The sequence below is a fragment of the Leptinotarsa decemlineata genome, unplaced genomic scaffold (genome assembly GCF_025532065.1).
Source record: "Leptinotarsa decemlineata unplaced genomic scaffold, Ldec_3_MD MMD2_tig00004307_RagTag_RagTag, whole genome shotgun sequence".
NCBI classification, from domain to species: domain Eukaryota; kingdom Metazoa; phylum Arthropoda; class Insecta; order Coleoptera; family Chrysomelidae; genus Leptinotarsa; species Leptinotarsa decemlineata.
In genome coordinates this window covers 16,973,596-16,996,079 of record NW_027412606.1, presented here as the reverse complement: position 1 = coordinate 16,996,079, position 22,484 = coordinate 16,973,596, and the positions used below count along the sequence as shown (strand labels likewise).

The following is a 22,484-nucleotide window of genomic DNA, read 5'->3' as shown; positions in this document are numbered from 1 at the left end:
GAGACATCTCGGAGCCCTTTTAATAGTCCCGTACTTTTAGTTGAAAAATCTTCAGGGGAATACCGTTTTTGCTTTGATGAAAGAAAGCTGAATGAAATAACAAAACATGACAGCTATCCATTTTCAAATGTCATTCTTCATATATTTTTTAGTCATTGGTAAGTTGTTGTTTATGTTTGATATTAACGATTTCCTCGGGTATTTTCATTTTTTTCAGGCCTAAAGCTCAGTAAATAATGCGAATTTGTATATTGAACTTCAGAGCTCATTTTTTCAAATATGAATCATCCTACAGTTGCAGTTGATTATTTGTTCATTTCTTTATTTATCAACATTTATCAACATTTCGCTAAACACTACTCGAAACAATGAAACGTTATTTGCAATTGAAGTTTATTAAAAATAAAAAAAAACAATACGCCACGAACTACATCGTAACACATCAAGGGAGAAGAGCTTATCCAGTATCGCTGACGCCATTTCATGCTGATGTTGCTGAGTCGACCTGATGACTCAACTCCATTTATAAATTAGTCTGTTCTAGATTTCATACAATCAACATCTCCGTTATTTCGAATTTTCACAGTTTGTAATAAAAATATATTTTGTAAAAAGTTACTTTGTGTGTACGTTGATATTTTGGCGCAGTCGTGGTAGGATTATCAGAATTGTTTCGAATCGTTCGTGCAATTTTCGTTTCAACGATTAACTGATTTTCGAACTGATATCAACTTGGTGCATCGCTGTTTTGACTTTCTGTTTCGGAGTGACTCCTCAACTACAAGAATACCCAGTCTATCGCAAACCCACACACAGCCTATCAAGGAGCGTATCTTCAAAATTTGGGACCAACATAGCCCGAATTTGCAAGGAGCAACATCCCGGAAAAGACAAAATCGCTTAACCAGTCGTCGACCTTATAGAAGGATCAGTACGAAACATGCACACAGTCGCTTCCATACTTTTGTCAGTACAATTGTTGATGTCTTTTGATGATTTAATCAACAATCTTGAAAATTTGAATTTAAATTGGCCTTCAACTGACTCACATTTACTTTTATCTCCTAGTTCTAGCCAAACCAGCCATACACATACAACCAATTCTATAAATCCACCTAATAATCAATCAATGATAATGAATCTAGTTTAGGGCAGAATACCTCAACTGCATTCCTGAATTTGATGGTAACCCTAATGACCTCATAAGATTCCTTTCAGTTAGCGAATCAATTTCAACTCAGTTTCACGACAATGCAAACCCCAATAACTCCCAGAATAGTTTTTTGGCAAATTTCATTGTTTCAAAATTGAAGGGCAATGCCAAAACATCAGTTAACAGGAATGGAAAGATTTGAAAGATATTCTTACTAGAAATTTTTCTGATCAACGAGATGAAGTTTGCCTCAATAGAGAGTAATGATGGGACAATCATGAAAATGCTCAAAGTTTTTTACGATAGATGCCTCAATATCTTGAATTTGCTTTGCAGTTTTGTTGACGTTCATGGAACTACAGATGCTGCTAAAGAACTTAAAAGGAGTTCATACCAAAATTTTGCTCTCAAAACGTTTTTGTCAGGGTTCAAAAAACCTTCAGGTACTATAATTACATGCATGAAGATTCACTCGACGAAGCATTACAGTATGTCATACAAGAAGAAAATGTACATTATTTTCAAAATGTTTCTGATGAAAACAGTACAAAATCTAACCCAATTGAAAGGATGCATCAACCTCAAAGACCTACCAATTTACCTCAAAAACCTATTCAAAGATATGATAATAACTCCAACTAGAACACTCCCAATAACTTTTCTCGTGAACAAATGATTTTTTCATCACAATCAGTTCAAATACAGCAAATACCTAGAAGTCATCCACAACAATATTTTACAAATGCACAAGTATTCAAACCAAAAAATGTTAATGCATTTGAACCAAAACATGAATCCCAACCAAGACTTTCTTCAATGAGTACGTCTAAGAGAAATACTCGAACTCAACCTAATTCAGTGAATATATCATCAAGAAATCCTAATACTGCATAACAGTCATATTTTCAAAATCGCGGACCAAGAAATTTTGTAAGCGAAGAATTATTCAATACTGAAACAAATGTGCTTGACAACAAGTTGTTACTGATCAACATAATCAATGTATTGATACTGATACTGATCAATACATTGATAGTGACCAATATAATGAATATGACGAATTTCAAGAAATTAACCCAGAATGTCAAATTCAAATGATCAACAATGCAGAAAAAACAGAAAATGAAAATATAAATAGTCATTAGGAGCCTCGAAAAAATTGAAAAACCCGCAAATAATTTCATTCAACTCGTAAAACTCTAGTGAATTGTCATATATTGTTTTTCCAGAATACAATATTGAAATTTTGATCAACTCTGGTTCCACAAAGTCATTTACCGATCCCAAAATTGCTCTAAAATGTTTCCCATACTTGATAAGAAATGACCCATTTGTTGTGTCTACAGTATTTCAGAAATCCTCACATGAATACAGTACAAGCAATCAAATTTCTGAAATAGTCAAAAACAAAGTTTATCGAGAAAATTCAAATTTTATTGAAGACATAAAGAATCAACTAATTAATATGTTCAAAATTATCAACTTTATTTCATAAGACTTTGAAAACTCAATATCTTTTGCAAAAATCGGAATGATGCATCCAAGTATCATGAAAACCAAAGACCTTTTACGGGAAATAACTACTGTTCAAAATAGATTGAAGAAAAATCAACTATCAGTTGAAATCAGGCTTGAGAATATTATAGTCATTGCAAAATTGATAAAGGTAGATTGTTACCTACTGAGTAACAAAATAACATACGTCCTTCGCATACCTATAACACACCCCATAGAACTGAACCTCCACCATCTCTACTCAATTCCTATACCAACTGAGAGTCATTTTAAGGCAATCATTCTAGAAAATAAATACCTTTTGAAAAACGAATTGTACTAATCATTTATGGGCAACCCTTGTATGAAAGTAATTCCATTATTCTACATCTGTGACCCAATCGAACTATTGAAAATTGGAGCCAAAAATCCCTGCGAAATCCAACTGATGAACATTGAGGACCATGCCACATGCCAAAAGATGCGGTTGGAAATCAATCAACCAATATTCAAACGATTAAAAGAGTCAAACCAATGGATTGGACTTTTACCTACCGAAGAAACAGTTATAATAAAATGTCACCAGCAAGAAGAAGCCATCAAAGTCGAAGGTTCATACCTAGTCGACTTTCTAAATACTAGCCAGATAGCGACAAATCAAGACATTATCATCAGTTATCAGCAGATCGATACCCAAAGCCAACTCATTCTGTTTCCCGATTCAGATATACAAGAAATTCCAAGAGAAAAGTTTAACATGAGCCATCACCTGAACAATGTAAACTTGGATGAGCTGCATGAAATCAGAACAGGGTTCATAGAAAACTGCCCTGCACTTCAAGAAAACTGTATAAACTATACACCTAGTGCTTGGACAATTATAGTTTATGGGATTTCAGCAGTTCTACTAGCGTATATAATATACAAGAAAAAAAAATTGTCAGCTAAGGAAACACCTACATAATATGGGGCTAGTGGACACACCTCTATGCAGGATGTGTGAACAGGAAGATGAGACTGTCAGGCATGTCCTGTGCGAGTGCCCGGAGTTATCGTCAATAAGAGAGTGTGTGTTCGGCGAGTCTTGGCCTACACCTGCCGATATAAAGGAGATGTATCCCAGCGACCTGTCCACCTTCCTGGAAAGGACAGGATGGACGACGACCTAGGTGGACAACTCCTCGGGAGGATGTACAATGGGTCACATGTGGCCTAAGTGCGTGGGCTTACACTCACCCTCCCTACTCTACAGATACAGATACAAGAAAATTAGAGACATCAATCCGCCTTCCAGAAGGTGCCCCCAGGAATCCATAGCGTTGCAGAATATTCAACTTCCTCAGTAATCCTCCGAAGTTGAATCTGTGAGGGGAGGAATTACATCGTACCACCTTAAGGGAGAAGAACTTATCCAGCATCGCTGATGCCATTTTATGCTGATGTTGCCGAATCGACCTGAAGACTCAACTCTATTTATAAATGAGCCAGTTGCTAGATTTCATACAGTCAAAATCTCTGTAATTTCGAATGTTCACAGTTTGTAATGAAAATATATTTTTCAAAAAGTGACTTTGCGTGTACGTTGATATATTTCACGGGATTTCGACACTAAACTGTACTTGGTAACTGTTTAATAGAAGATGAATCACGTTTCCAGACGAAACAAGTATAAACTGTAACCTATGTTTTCGATAAAGGTAGTAGGATAAATCAGGTTAGAAGGATTAGACAAAAGACGACCTGTGGAGAAACAGCTGCATATTATAACGTACAAAATTCTTAACAAAAGCCAAAAAAATATGAATATCATAAATCTGGGTGCATTGTAATGATTTGTAAAAAAATAACAGTATAAAATCATGTGGAAATAGGAAGAAAACAAACAATCTATGAACTTTTCGGAGATGTATTGGTGAAATTCATTAACAGCTCATAAAAAAATGAACAAATTAACAAAAAACCAACTGAAACTGTAAGATAATTTATAGTTTAACAAAATTGCTCTGAAGTTCATTATTTAAATTCGCATTATTTACTGAGCTGTGAGCCTGAAAAAATATATAAAATATATTTTTCAAGAAGTGACTTTGCGTGTACGTTGATATATTTCACGGGATTTCGACACTAAACTGTACTTGGTAACTGTTTAATAGAAGATGAATCACGTTTCCAGACGAAACAAGTATAAACTGTAACCTATGTTTTCGATAAAGGTAGTAGGATAAATCAGGTTAGAAGGATTAGACAAAAGACGACCTGTGGAGAAACAGCTGCATATTATAACGTACAAAATTCTTAACAAAAGTCAAAAAAATTTGAATATCATAAATCTGGGTGCATTGTAATGATTTGTAAAAAAATAACAGTATAAAATCATGTGGAAATAGGAAGAAAACAAACAATCTATGAACTTTTCGGAGATGTATTGGTGAAATTCATTAACAGCTCATAAAAAAATGAACAAATTAACAAAAAACCAACTGAAACTGTAAGATAATTTATAGTTCAACAAAATTGCTCTGAAGTTCAATATTTAAATTCGCATTATTTACTGAGCTGTGAGCCTGAAAAGTTGAAAAACCCCGATATTTTTATGCTCGTGGTTGTTTTTGTAATTTTTACAACTTTCAAGAAAAAAATAAAGCCAAATTGAGAATTTGTTTACAACAACTTGTTAAGTTAATAAACAATGAAATTGTTATTCTGTAGAGAACTGTTGGTTATGATTTTAAAGAAGAATAAAATGTCTCAACTAATAATTTAAACAGTAGATATATAAAAAAACGATTATAAACAATCAAATATTATTATTGAAAATATATTTTTTTCAAATCATAATTGACAGCTCTTTATGGAGTAGTACAAAAAATTTTCAAAAATATTGAAATAGAACATTTGTTTATAAGAAATTTATAAACAAATGAAGATAAAAATTATTTGTTTTATAAACCAAATGTCTCTTATTGACATAAAAATGAAAAAATGATGATAAATGAAAAAAAAAATTCAAAACATTATTGTTTTTTCTTTTGTTGTTTACTTTGAAAAATTATTATAAACAAAGTATTAAAATTTTCAGAACTTTTATCATGCAATCAATCATCTTTTGTATGTATCTAGGAAGGGCTTCACAAATCGAAAAAAATTTTACTGTAATTATTCAAATATTTATTTCACTCTGAACGGTGAAGGACGTTTTAAAAAATTTTAATAATTAACAATAGTCTAGAATATTGAAAAATTAACTTCAATGAAACATTACAACGGGAATCAGTTCTCTATGGTGTTTATATTTTACATACATTTTTTAAATTCTTCGGTTCACTTTATAAATAAATTTCCTTTTCTTCAAGGATCTTTTTTTCAAAATTCAAAAATATTTATGGTTTACGAACTATAAACAACAAAACCGAACAGTGCTTTTTAGGGTCTTTAATTGTTCATAAATTTTAGAATTCTTTATGAACTAATTTACTTTTTTTCACAATGATCTAAACAATATTCTGAATCGAATGACCCTAATCACTTGATTTTACTGAAAGTATATGTCCATTTAACACGAATCTAAACTTAAAGCCCAGACTAGTAGCTTATTCGGTAGAAATACTCCATTATGGGATTTATACAAAATTTCATCAATATTTTCAATAATAGACCGAGAGATATATTTGCAATTCCGTTCATCAAACTCAATTTTTGTGTGAAATGTAGTTAGCAAACAAACTTGTGCGTCATTCGTTAGTATTTTGGTAGATCTGGAAGTGGGAAAACAAATATTATTTTTATAAAGGTGTGAGGATTACTAAATATATTATGAATTCCTTCCATTCGTTCATCAATATTCTGCAAATGTAATCTCAGAAAATGAACTGTTTCCAAAATACAGGTAATGAAATTAAAGAATGAAAAAAATCTGATCTCCTAAAATATTAAACATTTTCAATGAAACTACGGATATTATCTCATTCTTTAGCGTACTATTTCTGTGAAATAAGTAGGCTATTACAAGGGTTTGGCAAATACTACCAAGCCACTGAATACATCGATAGATTATTGATATCTTCTCTATGATATAGTAGTTTGGGGATTTTTTTCACTCTGTATTTCGAAAATACACTCAAAGTTCCACTCAAAAAGTATAGACGATTTGACGGAAGAAATATCTAGAATCAATTTTGACAACGTTACATTCCCGATACGTCCAAAAAGTATCGCTTCTAGGTATAGTATAGTCCAAAAATGGATTACTACATACGAAATATTATGGCGTGAGAGTAAATACTCGTGCTAACTTTTGAATATAACCAATCTTCATGTTTATGAAAGTACATGCCACAAGCAATGTTAGGAAATATTATTAGAATATTATGTAGAATTTAAAAGAATTGAAAATGAAAATTACGCAGTATATGAATATTCGGAATTCAGGAATACAAATGTCACTGTAATGGTTTTATTGACTTCCGAAATACGAACAATACACATTTAAACATGCAAGTAACTTATTATAATCAAACATACCTGTTTTCAGATCTTTCAGTTCTTTCAATTCTCTCAAAGCTTTGAGTTCTTCCAAGCTGCTTTTCACGCCTTCGAATGTAGCATTCAACAAATAAAGCAATTCAAAAAAGTGAGCACTAGTTTTCGTTGATTTCTCCCTACCATCTCGATATTTAATATTATCATGTATAGTTATTATTTATTCAGAATTAGTTGGCAACACTTCAATTCGAAAAAGAGGTTGGTAAAAAATAAGAGTTGACAGAAAATTGTCTGTCAATCAGTCATCATCATGTGGCATAGTTTCTTGGCTCTTATATTTTCCATACGGTTATATAATTGAAGAATATATCAAGTGGATTATCTTTGAATATATATAAACAACACCTCACATTTCTTATCGGTTAATGCAAGAGTAGAAGTGTGACGCGAGTTCTATGTCCGCATGCGCAGTAGCATCTTGTCATTGCGGTGTCGTGATGATTCGTGCCTTACGCTGCGATGATGATTTGTACCAGGATCTGAAGTTTCACAAGTAGTTTTTCGAAACAAATGATGGATGTAAGAAGTTGACGAGCGATTGTGAAAGGATTTCGACTGATGTACCCTCATAGATAGGTGCTGGTTTTTTAATTTGTAGGATATCTAGCCTAGTTTCCAGTATTCATTTTATCGTCCGTACAAATCGGTAGGGACGGTAACCAGATGAGTTGAGGGTTCACGTCGCTCGCCCTACTCACTCAATCGACCGATATGTGAACCTTTGGTTCAAGCCGCGAGGCTATACGATCGATTTTCACTTGAGGATTCAGTTGATAACAGCGAGACATTTAGTTGAACAACCATAGTGATATTTAAACATTCATTTCGAAAAATAAAAAAGGAAACTCACATCACCCTCTATTCAAAAACTTCGCTTCCTGATTTGAGAATATGTTGAGTCAATTCCATTAATTCATTCTATTTTATGCTTTTCTATTTCAATATGTTTTCAACAATAATGTGTATATATATATATATATATATATATATATATATATATATATATATATATATATATATATATATATATATATATATATATATATATATATATTCGAGAGATAAGTTCGAGGATCTTCAATCCACTATTCCCCTGTTATCAACTGCAACCTCAAGTAAGGAAGAAATATACAAAATAAAACAGTTACGAATCCTTTTAAATTATTAAGAATATGTTTCAAATAGGACTGAAATTATTATTGATTAACAAAAATTAGTTTGTACTAAGGTTTGCTCACTAACAGCAGAGATGAAGAGAAACACAACAGTGATCAACCAAAAAAAAAAATTTCAATAACCTAAAGAGATAAACATAACAGGCGATAAATAACATTATAGTTAATTACTTTCTCAACTGAGAAAGCTGTCTCTATATGTTTGTTCATGTATTGCTGAGCAAATGAACGCAGCTCTTCCGTCAGCAAAAATAATTTGTTCTACATAGTTTCTAGTCAACTTTTTAAGAAAAAAAGTGTCGAACAGAGATATTCTTGAATAAATCAATTGACTAAATGTTTTTCAAATTATCTATATAAAGGAATTTTATAATAACCACTTATTTTTTCTAGTAAGTACGATTTTTCTTATTTCATATGCATTTTATGTTTGTTCGAACGATTATATCATATACAGGGTGGGACACCGAAAATGAAACAGATCGATCGCATATCTTCAAAACACATGTGTTCTGATAGTTTGACTGTCTAGGCGATGAAATTTCGAAATCGATATTCAGGTATATGATCCATTCACGACATCATCAATTGAGTGTGTGGAAAATGAACTATATATTTTCAGGTTGGACAGTCAGGGAGGAGGAGTGTTGATGGGTCATGGACTTGTTAATGGGTCATGGACTTGTTGATGATATCTCGAGTGGCTGTGGAGGAATTGATAGATTCATGATGTTGTGCATAGCGCCCCCTTGGTGCTTGCACCGTAGATTGGACACACTGTGGCAACAACTGGATAGCTGTCAGATGTGGCAGTCTCTTGGATTTCGGTGTTGACCTTCGTTGAGCTTGGTTGAGAGTTCAAGGGTACCATCTGACTGATTTGTAGGATATATATGGTTGTATTTTTGCCATCCTTCACGGGGATTATTTCTACAAGTCAGGATTGTATAGTGGAAGACTGATTGGTCATTTTGGTGTGGATATTTGCAGTCTGAAACTTAAACTCTTTTGAGGATTTGAGGTGGTTACCGAACTCATTTTGCCAGGTGGAAGGATTTCCGAAATCAGGTATGTCCGAATCACTATCGCATCTCTCATGTGATCTTAGCTATGGTATCATCTCTTCAATTCTACAACCTTCGTTTCTCGTCCCTGGATTCATAAGAAACAAAAGGCCCTTAGTCACTCATCAAGTCCCAGTAGAACTTCCGTGCAGAGCACCGCACACGAAGAAACGTATAGAAAATTAAATGTGTTTTTAATTATTTTAGTAATTTTCGATTCCATCGTTGTAATTCAACTGAATATTAGTTTTGAAGACAGGTTTCAACACTTATTCAATTTTCTTGATTTTTTTTCGGGTTATATGGTTATACAGGGCACCCAAAAATATACTCTTATTATCTTGCTACTTTTCTTAATGAAAATATACCAAGGGTATCGATTAGTCAACTAGTCCCTATTGAATGGGGTTGAATTTCACTTTGGTTTTATCTGATTCTGATTGAGAATTTCCTTTCGTATGGTTTTTTTTTCTGGGGTGTAAAACACCTTGTTGCCAAACTCCCCGGACTTGGAGGTGTTCAGCTACCTTTGGGGTCCTATTTGGTGATCCATTATTCGTACATCTTGTTGTGCCTTACAGGGTGATCTATCTTGGTGGTGCTACAGGGTGATCTATCTTTGCGGTGCTACAGCGTGATCTATCTACGCCGTACTACAGGGTCATCCACCTCCGTCGAACTACGGGGTAGCCTAACACCATATACCGGGTGGCCCAAAAGGAGCATGCAGGTTAAAATTGGTTTATTTAAATATTTGTGTAATACTGAGTTATTTGAATAATTGTTTGCCTTTTTGTTTATTGTTACCTGTTGATATAGTGATTGCCTTTCTGGCTGAATTCACCGCTAGTTGGCAACGTGTTTGGTTTCATTTGTAAAACGCAAATTGAGGTGTTGTCTTCCTTTTACAATTGCTTGTTGACACCGATGCGCCTACGCCTGAGCTCACGCGACGTCTTACCTTCCAATACTAGTATTTACTATTTCGCCACACCTACTCAATTTTCGTGGTAGTTTTACTTGACGTATTGTAGTTTTCTTTTGAACGTCGTTACTACCATAATTTATAACTGATTGAATTTGTGGTTATATACACCGCGCTCAGTGACCTCTTGTATTGACATTTGAACATCGCGTAGTAGTGTGTATATGGCATTGTTGTCTTAGAAGCGTTATCGGTTAATCCATGTAAGTTAGGTTTACTGAATAAATCATATGGGAGATCTTTATCTTTTATTTCCAATATTAATTCAGCCAGTCAGTCGGTAGCCAAGCCGTTCGGCGTGGGTGTTTTGTTCACTCACTCGAATTGACTGCCGTGTTGGTCGGTGGTTCAAGCCCTACTCTGAACGATCGATCTTCACTTGCTACCGTCCAACCCGTGTTAGGAATCACACGTTAAAAGGTAAGACCTCGTTAATCCTTGGCTCGCACAAGTTTCGACTTCTGAGGGTTGTCGTTCGTAGGGGTGCGACAGCTGGTTAACGAAAAAACATATTTTAAACAGAACAGAATTGGTTAGTTATTGATATTGTGACTCACTTAGGGTATCTGGAGGATTGAATTTACCCGGCGCCCATCAAGATCTATTTGAAATTTGCTAATTTGGTTAACCCACTCCCGTCTCCACTGTTAGCTTAGCCGTGGATACCCATCTGTCTTATTTGTTATCGACAGATGATTCAGTCTCCTCTTGTGGTTTGTGAGGTGACAACCAGACAACAAAAATGCTACAAAACGAACAATTATCTCCTGCATTTCCACAATTTTCGATCCACTTGGCCTCCTCAGCCAGTTACAATGAAATCAAAAATCATCATGCAAAAACTATGGTTAGAAAAGTTAGACTGAGATGTGCACCTCCCTATGAATCTCGAGTCGTTCCGGAACGAATTCAAAGCAGAAATTTCTTCTTTAAATCATGTACAAATTGATAGGCACGTTTTTTGCAAAAATACGAAACGAGTAGAAATGCATGGTTTTTGGGACGCATCTCAAAGTGGTTATGGTGCTAACATATACAATATGAGATCAGTTGATCAAGATGACGGCATTCACGTCAACTTGTTGTGCTCAAAGGCCAAAGTGGCACCACTACACGTTATTACAATACCTAGATCAGAGTTAAACGGTGCGCTAAGGCTTTCGAGGCTAGGGGAAAAGGTCTCGGATGCGTTGGATACAAAATTTGACAGGAGAAATTTCTGGACGGAATCTACTATAGTGTTGGGTTGGCTCAAAACGCCACCAAACCAACTAAAGTTATTTGTAGCGAACTGCGTATCGGAAATACACATATGCAGTATCGATAAAATCAAGAGGCGTAAACCCAGCAAGGTTAGTATCATGTTTGCTCTGGTGGCATGGCCCTTCCTGGCTCATGCGAAGCGAAAATGAGTGACCTGGAAAAAGCCCAGATGATATCGAAGACCTTCCTGAATTGAAGAGAATTGTAAGTTAATTTCATATTGCAAACAAAACTAAATAGACTCGAAAAGTGTATGGCTTAGATTCTTTAGTTCGTAAACAATGCAAACGGAATACGTGAAAAGCAAACACTACCCATAACTCTGAATAATCTCAAGGCGGCACGTAATTAACTCATTAAATTAGCGCAACGTGAATCATTTCCCAATGAACTTAAGAAATTGAAAACTAAAATGTCACTTGAATCAAGAAGTAACATCCTCTCTCTCAATCCTTTTCTTGACGAGGAGAAAATCATCAGGGTTGAAGGAAGAATATCCAATTCCAAATACCTCTTTTCTAAAAGGTTTCTGATTATACTCTCACACAAACACCACTTCACAAAGTTATTGTTCAATGATGAGCATAAAAGGGTGTTACATGCCGGTCCACAACAATTGTTGTATTCCATTAGAGAAACTTTCTGGTCCACCTCGGGCAGCTCCATCGCAAGAATAACTATGCGCCAATGTATAAAATGTTTCAGAAATAATCCGCCGACCCATTTTGGGAAACTTACCAAGTGAGAGATTGGAACTTCAGCCGCCATTTTACATCTGCGGAGTAGATTATGCCGGACCACTCATGATCAAAAATAAGAAAGGTCGTGCTTCAAAACTTTCTAAATGCTACGTCAGTCTATTCATTTGTTTCGTGACGAAAGCAATACATCTAGAGTTAGTTTGCGACCTAACGAAAGATTCATTTATTTTACCCCTTCTTAGGTTTGTAGCGCGAAGAGGCAAAACTCGGGGAATATTTTCTCATGACGGAAAGAATTTCGTCTCCGTCAGTTCTGAACTAGCCGAGTTGGGTAAGTTTATTCAATCCCACAAAGTTCAATTAACAGAATCATTCTCAATAGAAGGTATTGAATGGAAATTCATTCCGCCATTCTCTCCGCACTTTGGAATCCATAAAATATCATATGAAACGAGTTATGAGAAATGCTCACCTCACTTTTAAAGAACTTTATTCTTTATTAACGCAAATCGAGGCAATAGTAAATTCTCGTCCACTCACACCATTTTCCACTAATACATCAACTCCTTTACCTCTTACTCCGGCACACTTCGTAATCGAAAGATCACTCATTGGAGTACCAAATGCAGATTTGGGAACCGTACCACAGAACAAATTGTCATCATATGAAATGAAGCAGCGAATCACCTAACATTTTTGGGAAAGATGTAGCGAAGAGTTTATTTCCGAAGTTCACCAAAGGCTCAATTGGAAAACGTCCCAACAACAATTAGAGACGGGAACTATCGTGTTGATGAAAGAGGAGAACCAACCACCCATGGTATGGAAGCTTGGGAGAATCGAGGCAGTGCATCCAGGCAAGTATGGTATCAACCGCGTGGCAAACATTCGGACTTCAACTGGAATGGTCAAGAGATCCTTCAACAGAATATGTCGACTCCCAATAGAGAACATTGAAAGCCAGGTCTTTCAAGGTGGGGGCCATGTTCAGGCGTTTACCCTGTATAGTCACTTCCCTCCCGGATGACAGACACAACCCTGGGGTCGACAAGAAGAACAAGTAAAAGTTTACAAGCATTCAAACTGAACAGACACTGAATTACTATTTCTCATTTCTATCTTTTATGTTATTGAATAAATACGTTTCATGTAGTCATTTTTACAAAACTAAAAGCAGTGCAACTTCATTACAATACCTTATACATGTTATCTGAGAGGGTCATGTTAGGGTTCATAATAATACAACTATTCTCGCTGAGGAAACAACTAAAGCTGAAATACATATGAGTGAAAGTCAGAACAATTTGAACAATAAAACAATTCACAATTCATTACATATCGCATATACGACATATACAGGGTCCTGCAACAGTGGCGCGGTGTTCCATATCTCTATATAGGAAGCAGATAGGAATCTAATTTTCTATAATATTACCTTATTGCTCGAGCTCGACAAAATAAAAATATTGGCGGTCACACAGGGTGTTCGATTTTTTCTGGGCGGATCCCAACTGTATCTTTTTAAATGGCAACCTATATTTTTTATCGCTTTTTCGGTTTCTTCATAGAAAATAAAATAAACTTTATGTATATCTGCACTTCGAAAATATTGACGGTTTTCGAGATATCTAGCATGACAGGTTTTTTTTTCCAATATTCGTCACTCAGAATATTTGAAATTATAAAGTGGTGCCAAGTCCAGTTGAAATTTTTTTTTGGTCGAATATTCTACATTGGTAACTCTCTCAAACGATATATCTGAAATCAACCTGTGATATACAGGGTATGAAAAACCGCTTGCCAATTATTGTAAATGAAAATTTGCAAAATCTTCCTTAGATTAAATGGAACACCCTGTATATTATTGATCCATAAGAAGCGCCAACGAAACCTCTAGAAATTTCATTAAGTATTCCCTATGGCTAAGTTCAATAGTTTTTCTTAAATGAGCATTTCTTTCGAAAAATGGTCATTTTTTCAAAGCGAAATCCATTTGACGAAGCAAAATCGAACACCCTGTGTGACCGCCAATATTTTTATTTTGTCGAGCTCGAGCAATAAGGTAATATTATAGAAAATTAGATTCCTATCTGCTTCCTATATAGAGATATGGAACACCGCGCCACTGTTGCAGGACCCTGTATATACCTCAGATGCACCAAAATATTCAACGCCATATTTTCCTTTGGCATTTTATTTGGCATGATTTATTATCATGGTTAGTGTATGCCCATTCATTTTCTAATTTAACTTTGGATATCCATCTAGTTTGTTTTTATACATTACTGACGTATTTCTGCAAGGATAAGTGCTGAAGTACGCATCAAAGGTGAAGTAACAACTTTGTATTTTCAAAGTGAGTGCCATTTTTTATGCAACAGAATTTATTATTTTTCTAATTGAATATGATTCAATATGTCGAAACATTCTTCAACTTCTTACCCATTTCGAAAATTAAGTCAACTCACCTGGACGGCTGTACTGTACCACATCTGCGAATCCTGGACTGCCGGGCTCGCCTTTCGGCCCCGTTATAGATAACCCTGGAACTCCCGGAGGACCTGGTGGACCAGGAGGACCTGGTACTGGAATGTATCTCGTCATTTCATCAGCCGATGTCGGCCCAGGAGGACCAGGAGGGCCGGGATTTCCGTCACGACCCGGACTACCTTCTTGCCCTCTATCCCCACGATCACCTTTGTCTCCTTTTGGCTGAAATGTGATACAATTAGGTTCAGTATTCGCATAAGATTGTTTCTTATTGATGTCACTGAAAATATTGGATTTTCCTTATGAAAAAAGTAGTCACTGAATATTCTCCAGAAGAACTGAGATAATTTTCAATCAGTAGTTGGAATGAGCCGATTTTGGAACCTCCTCCATCACTTTTGACCTTGAAACGACCTCTATATACGTCGATATTCCCGAGAATAGCAGAGTATATTGGACTCATCAACATATATGTTGCCCAATAACGCATTTAGCCAAGTTAGCGTAGAGAAACGCAACATATAGAAACAGATAATGAAGCGGAAAACGGCCAACTCTCGTCAAACTGTCAGCTCCTGCTAACCGGTGGAGGAGTAAAAGGAGAGAGCGGATAGGTTGAACCACTCGAAGTTGTGAAGTAACTTGATTTGAAATCTTTCAATTTTCAATTTTCATTTCTTGTTAATTGGTTGATTTTCAATTGTTGTTTCTATATTATTTCATTGTAATTTCAGTTTTCTTGTTCATTATAATTGTTATTTTTTAGCTAATCTTTTTATTTTACTGATTCTTTCACGGATTTCAAATCATTTTATATCATGTTAGACAATGGAAGTCCGAACTAATGAAATGCACCATGAAACATGGTCAACCACTTTCAAACATTTTTCTCGACATTTGTTCATAGTTTTTTCAGCTGTTCAGTTTGTTGGTGAGAGGCATACAAGTTGGAAGTATATTGCGTGTTCGGCAATATGCTCAAAAACATTTATTTATCTAACCACTGCACGTGACGTAGGTACGTGAAGGGTTGCAGAAAAAAAGCTCAAATGTACCCCAAGAACAATGGAATGACGTAAGTTTTGTGCATTTGTGCACCCCTATTACTTTTTGTAGAAAGGTGTGGTCATCGACAACGAAGAGAGAGAAGTGCCAAAAAGGCCTTAATGAACGATCCTGGGGTGAGAGAGAAGACAATCGAATGACTTAACATCTTGAGCAACCTCGTTTGCGTATATTAGAAGAGGTGGCCGCAGAAGTGGCGAATGGGCCTAGGTAACTCCTTTGGGGTTATAGAGGGTGTTTTTTGCTGAAAGGGCCAGTCTAGCCTCGCCTATATGGTATCCTTTGTGACGTATTTGGTAGTAGGTAGTAAGTAGACGGAGCTGTTCCGTTTCAAAGATGAGAAATATGTCTCAAAAATGCAATATAATACGTGGTCTCTAACATGACCGTTGAGTTAGAAGAAACAATGACGGTCACCGTAGATCGCGTTTCGCTAACCATCTACAGAGTGCCTTGAAATACATCGTTTATACAGGGTGTTTCGTTTATAAAAAAATTGTACGGTAACGGCTCAAACTGCTAAGAATATCAATACCTTTTCAAGATTTGATCAATACCTGTTCGAGACCTGATCAAAATCTGTTTGAGACCTGATTGGTACGTATACAGTGTGTCCATGATAACGTATACAACACGATTAGTGTGTTATTTTTAACAAAACAAGAAGCACCGTTCTCCCCCCTCTAAACTAATTCGATTAGTTAGGCAATTTGATAAAGATCATTCTTGTTCTGGCTTCAAGCGTTCAGTGAAGTGGTTATTGGTAAATTCTATTTTGAATCTAGAATTTAAGCAGGACTCGTTTTGAATTTGAGACGTAAGGACATAAATATTTTTTTCTAAAGCTCATTTAGGTTGCTACAAAAAAATTACAATATTTTAAAAGAAAATTAATTGTAGACTTTCTGGTGATTTTTTGGAAAAATGAAACGAATCTGAGATAGTTGATCGCAAGTATTTTAGTACACCTATTACCATCGTGGATGCAGAAACGGAAAGAAATGAATTGAGCGATTTTCAGGAAAAAGACAGCGGGTGGGCTTTAAGTAAAATTATTCCATCATAGGTAACGATAAATGAACATGAGGTGGAAATGTGCTCTTCCTGGAGAATAGTGCTCTTTTCCCAGCAAAAGTTAACGTAACACGAACTTTCTCAAACCCTCATTTCAGCCCAGTGCTGAAAACACAAGATCTTAACCCACCCACACAATGACTATACTCACGCTGAAAACGTTTGGCGAAAATTCAACATGGAAACTCTTGGAGAATATAGCGACTTGTATAAGAAAACCAATATTCTTCCGCTTGCAGATGTTTTCGGGAATTTTCCAGAACTATCCACACAAACGTACTCTCTAGATCCTGCGTGGTATTTTATGTTGCCGGGCTATACGTGTGATTGTATGCTCAAATATATTGGTTGCAAATTATGCGTCTTGAAGAATACACATATGCTAATGTTTGTAGAGAACGCTATAAGGGAAGGAATATCGATATGCTCTAATAGATATAGTGAAGCAAACAATGAATATATGACAAATTGTGGAACTACGAAACCGTCCAAATACCTTTTTTATCTAAACGTAAATGACTTGTATGGAAAAGCCATTTGCGAGCTTCTACCGTATGACGGCTTTATTTGGGTGGACGACACCAACATCGACGTGACACAAATACCTGACGACAATCCTGACGGATATGTTTTTCAAGTCGATTTAGAATATCCCGACACACTACATGATCTACATAAATACTTTCCATTTTGCCCAGAACATTGAGTCCCACCCAATCAAAATTACCAAAATTGATGATGATATTACACAAAAAGGAAACAAATACGTTACATTAACGAAATTTCAAACAGGCTCTCGAACACGCACTCAGATTGAAAAAAAATACATAAAATGTTGAAATACAAACAATCAGCTTGGCTTCGATTCCATATCAAGTTGTATACTCGCCTTAGGCAAAACGATGAAGAACATCTGGAACCACCACATCGTCAAATTGGTGCGAGAATATGAAGGCCGTTATGGGGTGAAAAATTTGGTTGCATCTCCCCGATTTTACCAACGAACAGTTTTTGATAAGAACCTGGTAGCCGTCGAGATGAAAAAGGTCGAATTAAAGTTCAATAAACTACTATATCTTGGTATGAGTATTCTGGATTCATCCAAAATCGTAATTCATGATTTTCACTATAATTTTATGTTATCAAAGTTGGGAGTGACAAACTTCAATTTGATGTAGGTACACCAACAATGACTCTTTTACATAAGAAATTTCTTGTGACGACATATACCGCGTTTTACTCCTACCAAAATTGGAAAAATTCGAAACATCTGTCTATATTTCAGATAATGTTTATGAGATACCGCGACTGAGCGATAAAGTCATAGGTCTGATGAAGGATGAAGCAAATAGAAAAATTATAACTCATTTTGGCCTACGATCCCAAATATACATCTATGATTTGATTATAACTGATGATGATATTGAAAATGAGAGAAAAGTTTAATAAGAAAAGATTACAGTGAAGAACGATTGGATCGGGAGTTGGAAAATTTTGACAAAAACAAAAAAGTCAAAAAGGAGTCAAAAATGCTATGTGGAGAATAAAATCACGTTCGATGATTATGGTGATTGTTTGAAAAAAAATAAAAAAAGAAAAAAGCGTAAGCCAGCAAACAATCCGTTCCTTCGCCCATGATGTGTTCCACAATGAACAAAGTAAAATTGGATTTCACTAGTTCGGACTTCCATTATCTGATATAGAAAATGATTTGAAATCCCTGAAACAACTGAAAAGAAGAAGTAAAAGTAAATAGATGTAGTATCCACAATCGTCTTCGGGTGATGACCCGAAGACGAGTGTGCATACTAACAATAAAAACGTCATGAACTAACTTGGCTTGAAATCTCTTAACTTTTTACTTTTATCTTTATTTTCATTTCGTATTTCTTAAATTTTTTGTTCATTTGTTTCATTTTTACTTGTATTTTATTTCACTATTATTTCATTTCAGGTTTTTTTGCTTAATATAATTGTTATTTATAGCTATTCATTTTTAATTCTTTTTTTTTTAGTTGTTTCAGGAATTCCACATCATTTTATATATTAGACAATGGAAGTCCGAACTAGTGAAATTCATCATGAAACATTGTCAATCACCTTCAAACAAAAGTGAAATTGGGTTAAGTCCGCACGATGATAAGCGAACAATTTTCCCAGGTTTGTTTGACACGCCTCCATGGGGACATTATAGCTTCAGTTGAGTTGTTAGCTTCCATTTTTTCATTTCTACAAGAGTAAATATTCTTCATTTTTTATATATGTTACCATGTTGACTTTCATGTGTTTCCATGTATATTCATTCATTTCAATTTATACACATTAATTCATTTTTTCTTATTGTATTCAATGTACTTATTTTCACATATTTGCACATATGCACATATTTCATTCCATTTTACTTACACTCTAATATGTATGTGTTTTATTTTGGAAAGATTTCAAGTGGAGAAGCAAAGTTCATTGTATCATTCATTCAACAAAGCTGACAAAATTTGATCACTTCAATGAAATAAATATTCCCGCAAGGCGTTTGCATACATATTGCCTACGGACGATGTTTGACAAAATCCATTCATTATTTCTGTATGGGATAAAATTGTCTTATTTTCACATAGCCATAGCTTTACCATATCGAATACATTATGATAATATTCACAAGAATTCAAAGAGTCTAACATGGCAATACGACACTACACCCATGTAAGTTATGAGAATCAGGTTGACATCTTGCTCATACAGCTCCATATCGACGTCACCTTTGAAGATTTCCACTCGTTTGACGTCACTTTTAATGAAATGAGTGACTTTCACCATATCGCCGCAACTTGATCCGAACTCGTCTGGGTAACCATCGATGTCGCCTATGAAGAAATCAATATTTTTTTCTGATTTTTTGTTTCAGGATCACACAGATACTAAAATCTTCCGTTGGACCACATCGAATTTTGTAGCAACGAATTTTCACTTTGGGCTTTATTTTCATACCTATTCAATGTCGCATCAAAACCATTATCATATTTAAATTAAATTGCATTCTCATACATATTCGACGCTTGATTCATATTACTATCATCATCGCTGTCAGGCAACGTCACTTCTTTTGTGCTGGTTAGGATAGTATCGTAGTCGAATATTAGCTGAGTCTAATGCTCGATCAATAGCATTGAGAGTTGGTTCGATATCACTACTTGCACGATCGAACACTCCATCATAACCACTGACATCGAACGAAATTTTCTTTTAAACTGAATATCCATCTGTGTTTGCATGCGCTCTCATAACTTCAGATCACGTGGTGACTTTCAGATATTGTGTGTGTTGAACACACAAATATTTCTTTACAAAATGCCTTTCCAATACAATGTCAGTGTGCTTGTTTTCCAAAAGATTCTATACACAATCGACGTTTTCGACCCAACTGTTGTGTTCGTTCTACAAACCTAACTATTCAACGTATTTTTTTTACCTTCATTCCTCAACACTTTCTCCACGAGATATATATCAGGATTTGCAGTTTTTTGCAATTCTTCTCCATCGAAAGCAGAGGGTGGCGGGGTTATTAATGTTGACTTTAATAATTTTGAATGATTCCGTAGTCCAATTGAGTGTGTAACCCTTGTTGAAAACGTGTTTCACCTTGATGATTTGCACAACATTGTCGACTTTGAATTTTCTTGGTCCAGCTCTTTTCAGATGGGTGTATGTTGATTTAAAAATTTTTTTTCGTTGGTTTTGTTGACTTTCGAAGGTTGTATGCTCGTCTTTGAGTTGTCGCGTATCATTGTAGGATTTTGTGATTTCAGGTAAGACATTCAACCATTTGTAGGTGCCATTAAAACTGAAATATTTCAAGTTATTTTTTCAACGTCCTACTGGTACGTTTAGCCATAGAAGCCTTAGTGATGCTGTACATATTGTAGTGATTCATTCCATGAGTTCTCATCAAAGTTTGAAATTTATTGTTGTGAAATTCTGTTCCTTCATAGGTTTGTAGATTTTTTTTTGGGAAACGTTCCCTATGTTTTGGTGATTTCTTTTCCCGTTTTCGATTTCAGTGGTCGAGTCCACACTAATTTCGAAAAAAAAATCTATGACAACTAGATTTGAAATTTCGATATTGGTGAGCGTACGATCTCATCTCAGCCAAATCTATTTGCCATAAATGATCCAGTTCCCCGACGGCGTCGAGGAAAATTTGTTTATGAAGTTCACGACAAGTGAAATCTCGTCTTCGAAAGCCATAACTGTGCATAACATAGGAGGAATGTTCTGAAGATTTTTTGTTGATGACGAACTCCAACTTGTCAACATTCACACCTAATGTAGATATTTGCGATTCGACGTTAGATCGAAATTCTTCAACTTTCCATCTATTTTCTTGATCAAAATATCAGTTTGCTTCATAGATTGCAAAATTTTGGCATTCTTTTCCTGAACCAAATCGGTGAGTTCTTTCAAACCTTTCGATACGGTTGAATTTTTCATGCAACTTTTGGAACTGTTCTGTAACATGTTGAGTCCTTTGAAAGAGGTTGGCATCAACTGTTTGAATTTTTGCATAGAATTCAGTATCCAACTTATTGCCCTAATTTTTGATGAGTGTGTTGACATCATTTTTCATATGATTGCGCACTTTCATCATGTACTCAATCATTTTCAAATCAAAGTTAGTCATGTTTCTTTTTATGGAAGTAGTGAGGTTTTTCTTAACTCCATCCACGTACTCTTGACTGCATCTGATGCTTTCGGAGGTCTTTCCACATTACACAATTTCGAATTATCAAAATCAACATTGCAAACCTCAACCAGTGCCTACTGATGATGTTGTAGGATGCTTTCGTTTCCTATCGGAGCTACGCCTAAACTTGCCGATAGTCATGATGAAAATGTGGCACACACTGATATAATGTAGCATTCCTTATGTTGACTTATCACGGATGAAGTATCGTCAACACGCTATTCAATAAGCTACCATTCGAATCACACTTTCCTGGTTATCAGTATTGCGATCGTGGTATGAAACTACAGGAACGTCTCGCACGAGGTGATCCTGGTATTGATCCATCACACTCGGTTTGTAAACAGCATGATTTGGCATATTCGCAAGATACGTTACTTGAAGCTAGGCATCGAGCTGATGAAGCTTTCGAAAAACAGCGTGGCAACGATTGAAATTCAAAGACGCAACACTTGGCGAGAAGTCGAGCGCTCTATTCGTCATCGGAGTGATGAAGTCCAAGTTAGAAACGGGAAGTGTGAAATCATTTCAACGCAGCATTTTGCAAAATGTAATCAAAAACTGGAAGTCCACGACAATTAACGTAATGGAATCGGTGGTATCGGTTCTAAAGGCAGCAAAATGGCCGTCCATGAAGCTGAAGGACGTAAGAAAATGCATACACACAGTGTTATTCCGTTCGAAGCAAAATCTAGAGGAATCCTACTACTCATACCCATATTTGCAGGTCTTTCAGC

At 35.5% G+C, this 22,484-nt stretch overlaps 1 protein-coding gene across 5 annotated transcripts in view; it reads right to left on the bottom strand.

Moving 5' to 3' along the window:
• The window catches only part of Mp (collagen XV/XVIII-type protein multiplexin), a 423,852-nt gene that overhangs the window by 21,472 nt on the left and 379,896 nt on the right, over positions 1-22,484 (bottom strand). For 4 of the 5 annotated variants that reach the window (XM_074179083.1, XM_074179085.1, XM_074179084.1 and 1 more), the window contains 2 exons: positions 14,846-15,089; positions 7,169-7,237 (listed from right to left, as the gene is read on the bottom strand). In XM_074179083.1, the coding sequence (XP_074035184.1) occupies positions 7,169-7,237; positions 14,846-15,089 (313 nt within the window). The remainder of the gene's footprint in view (positions 1-7,168; positions 7,238-14,845; positions 15,090-22,484) is intronic. The other variant, XM_074179086.1, reaches the window with a different exon arrangement.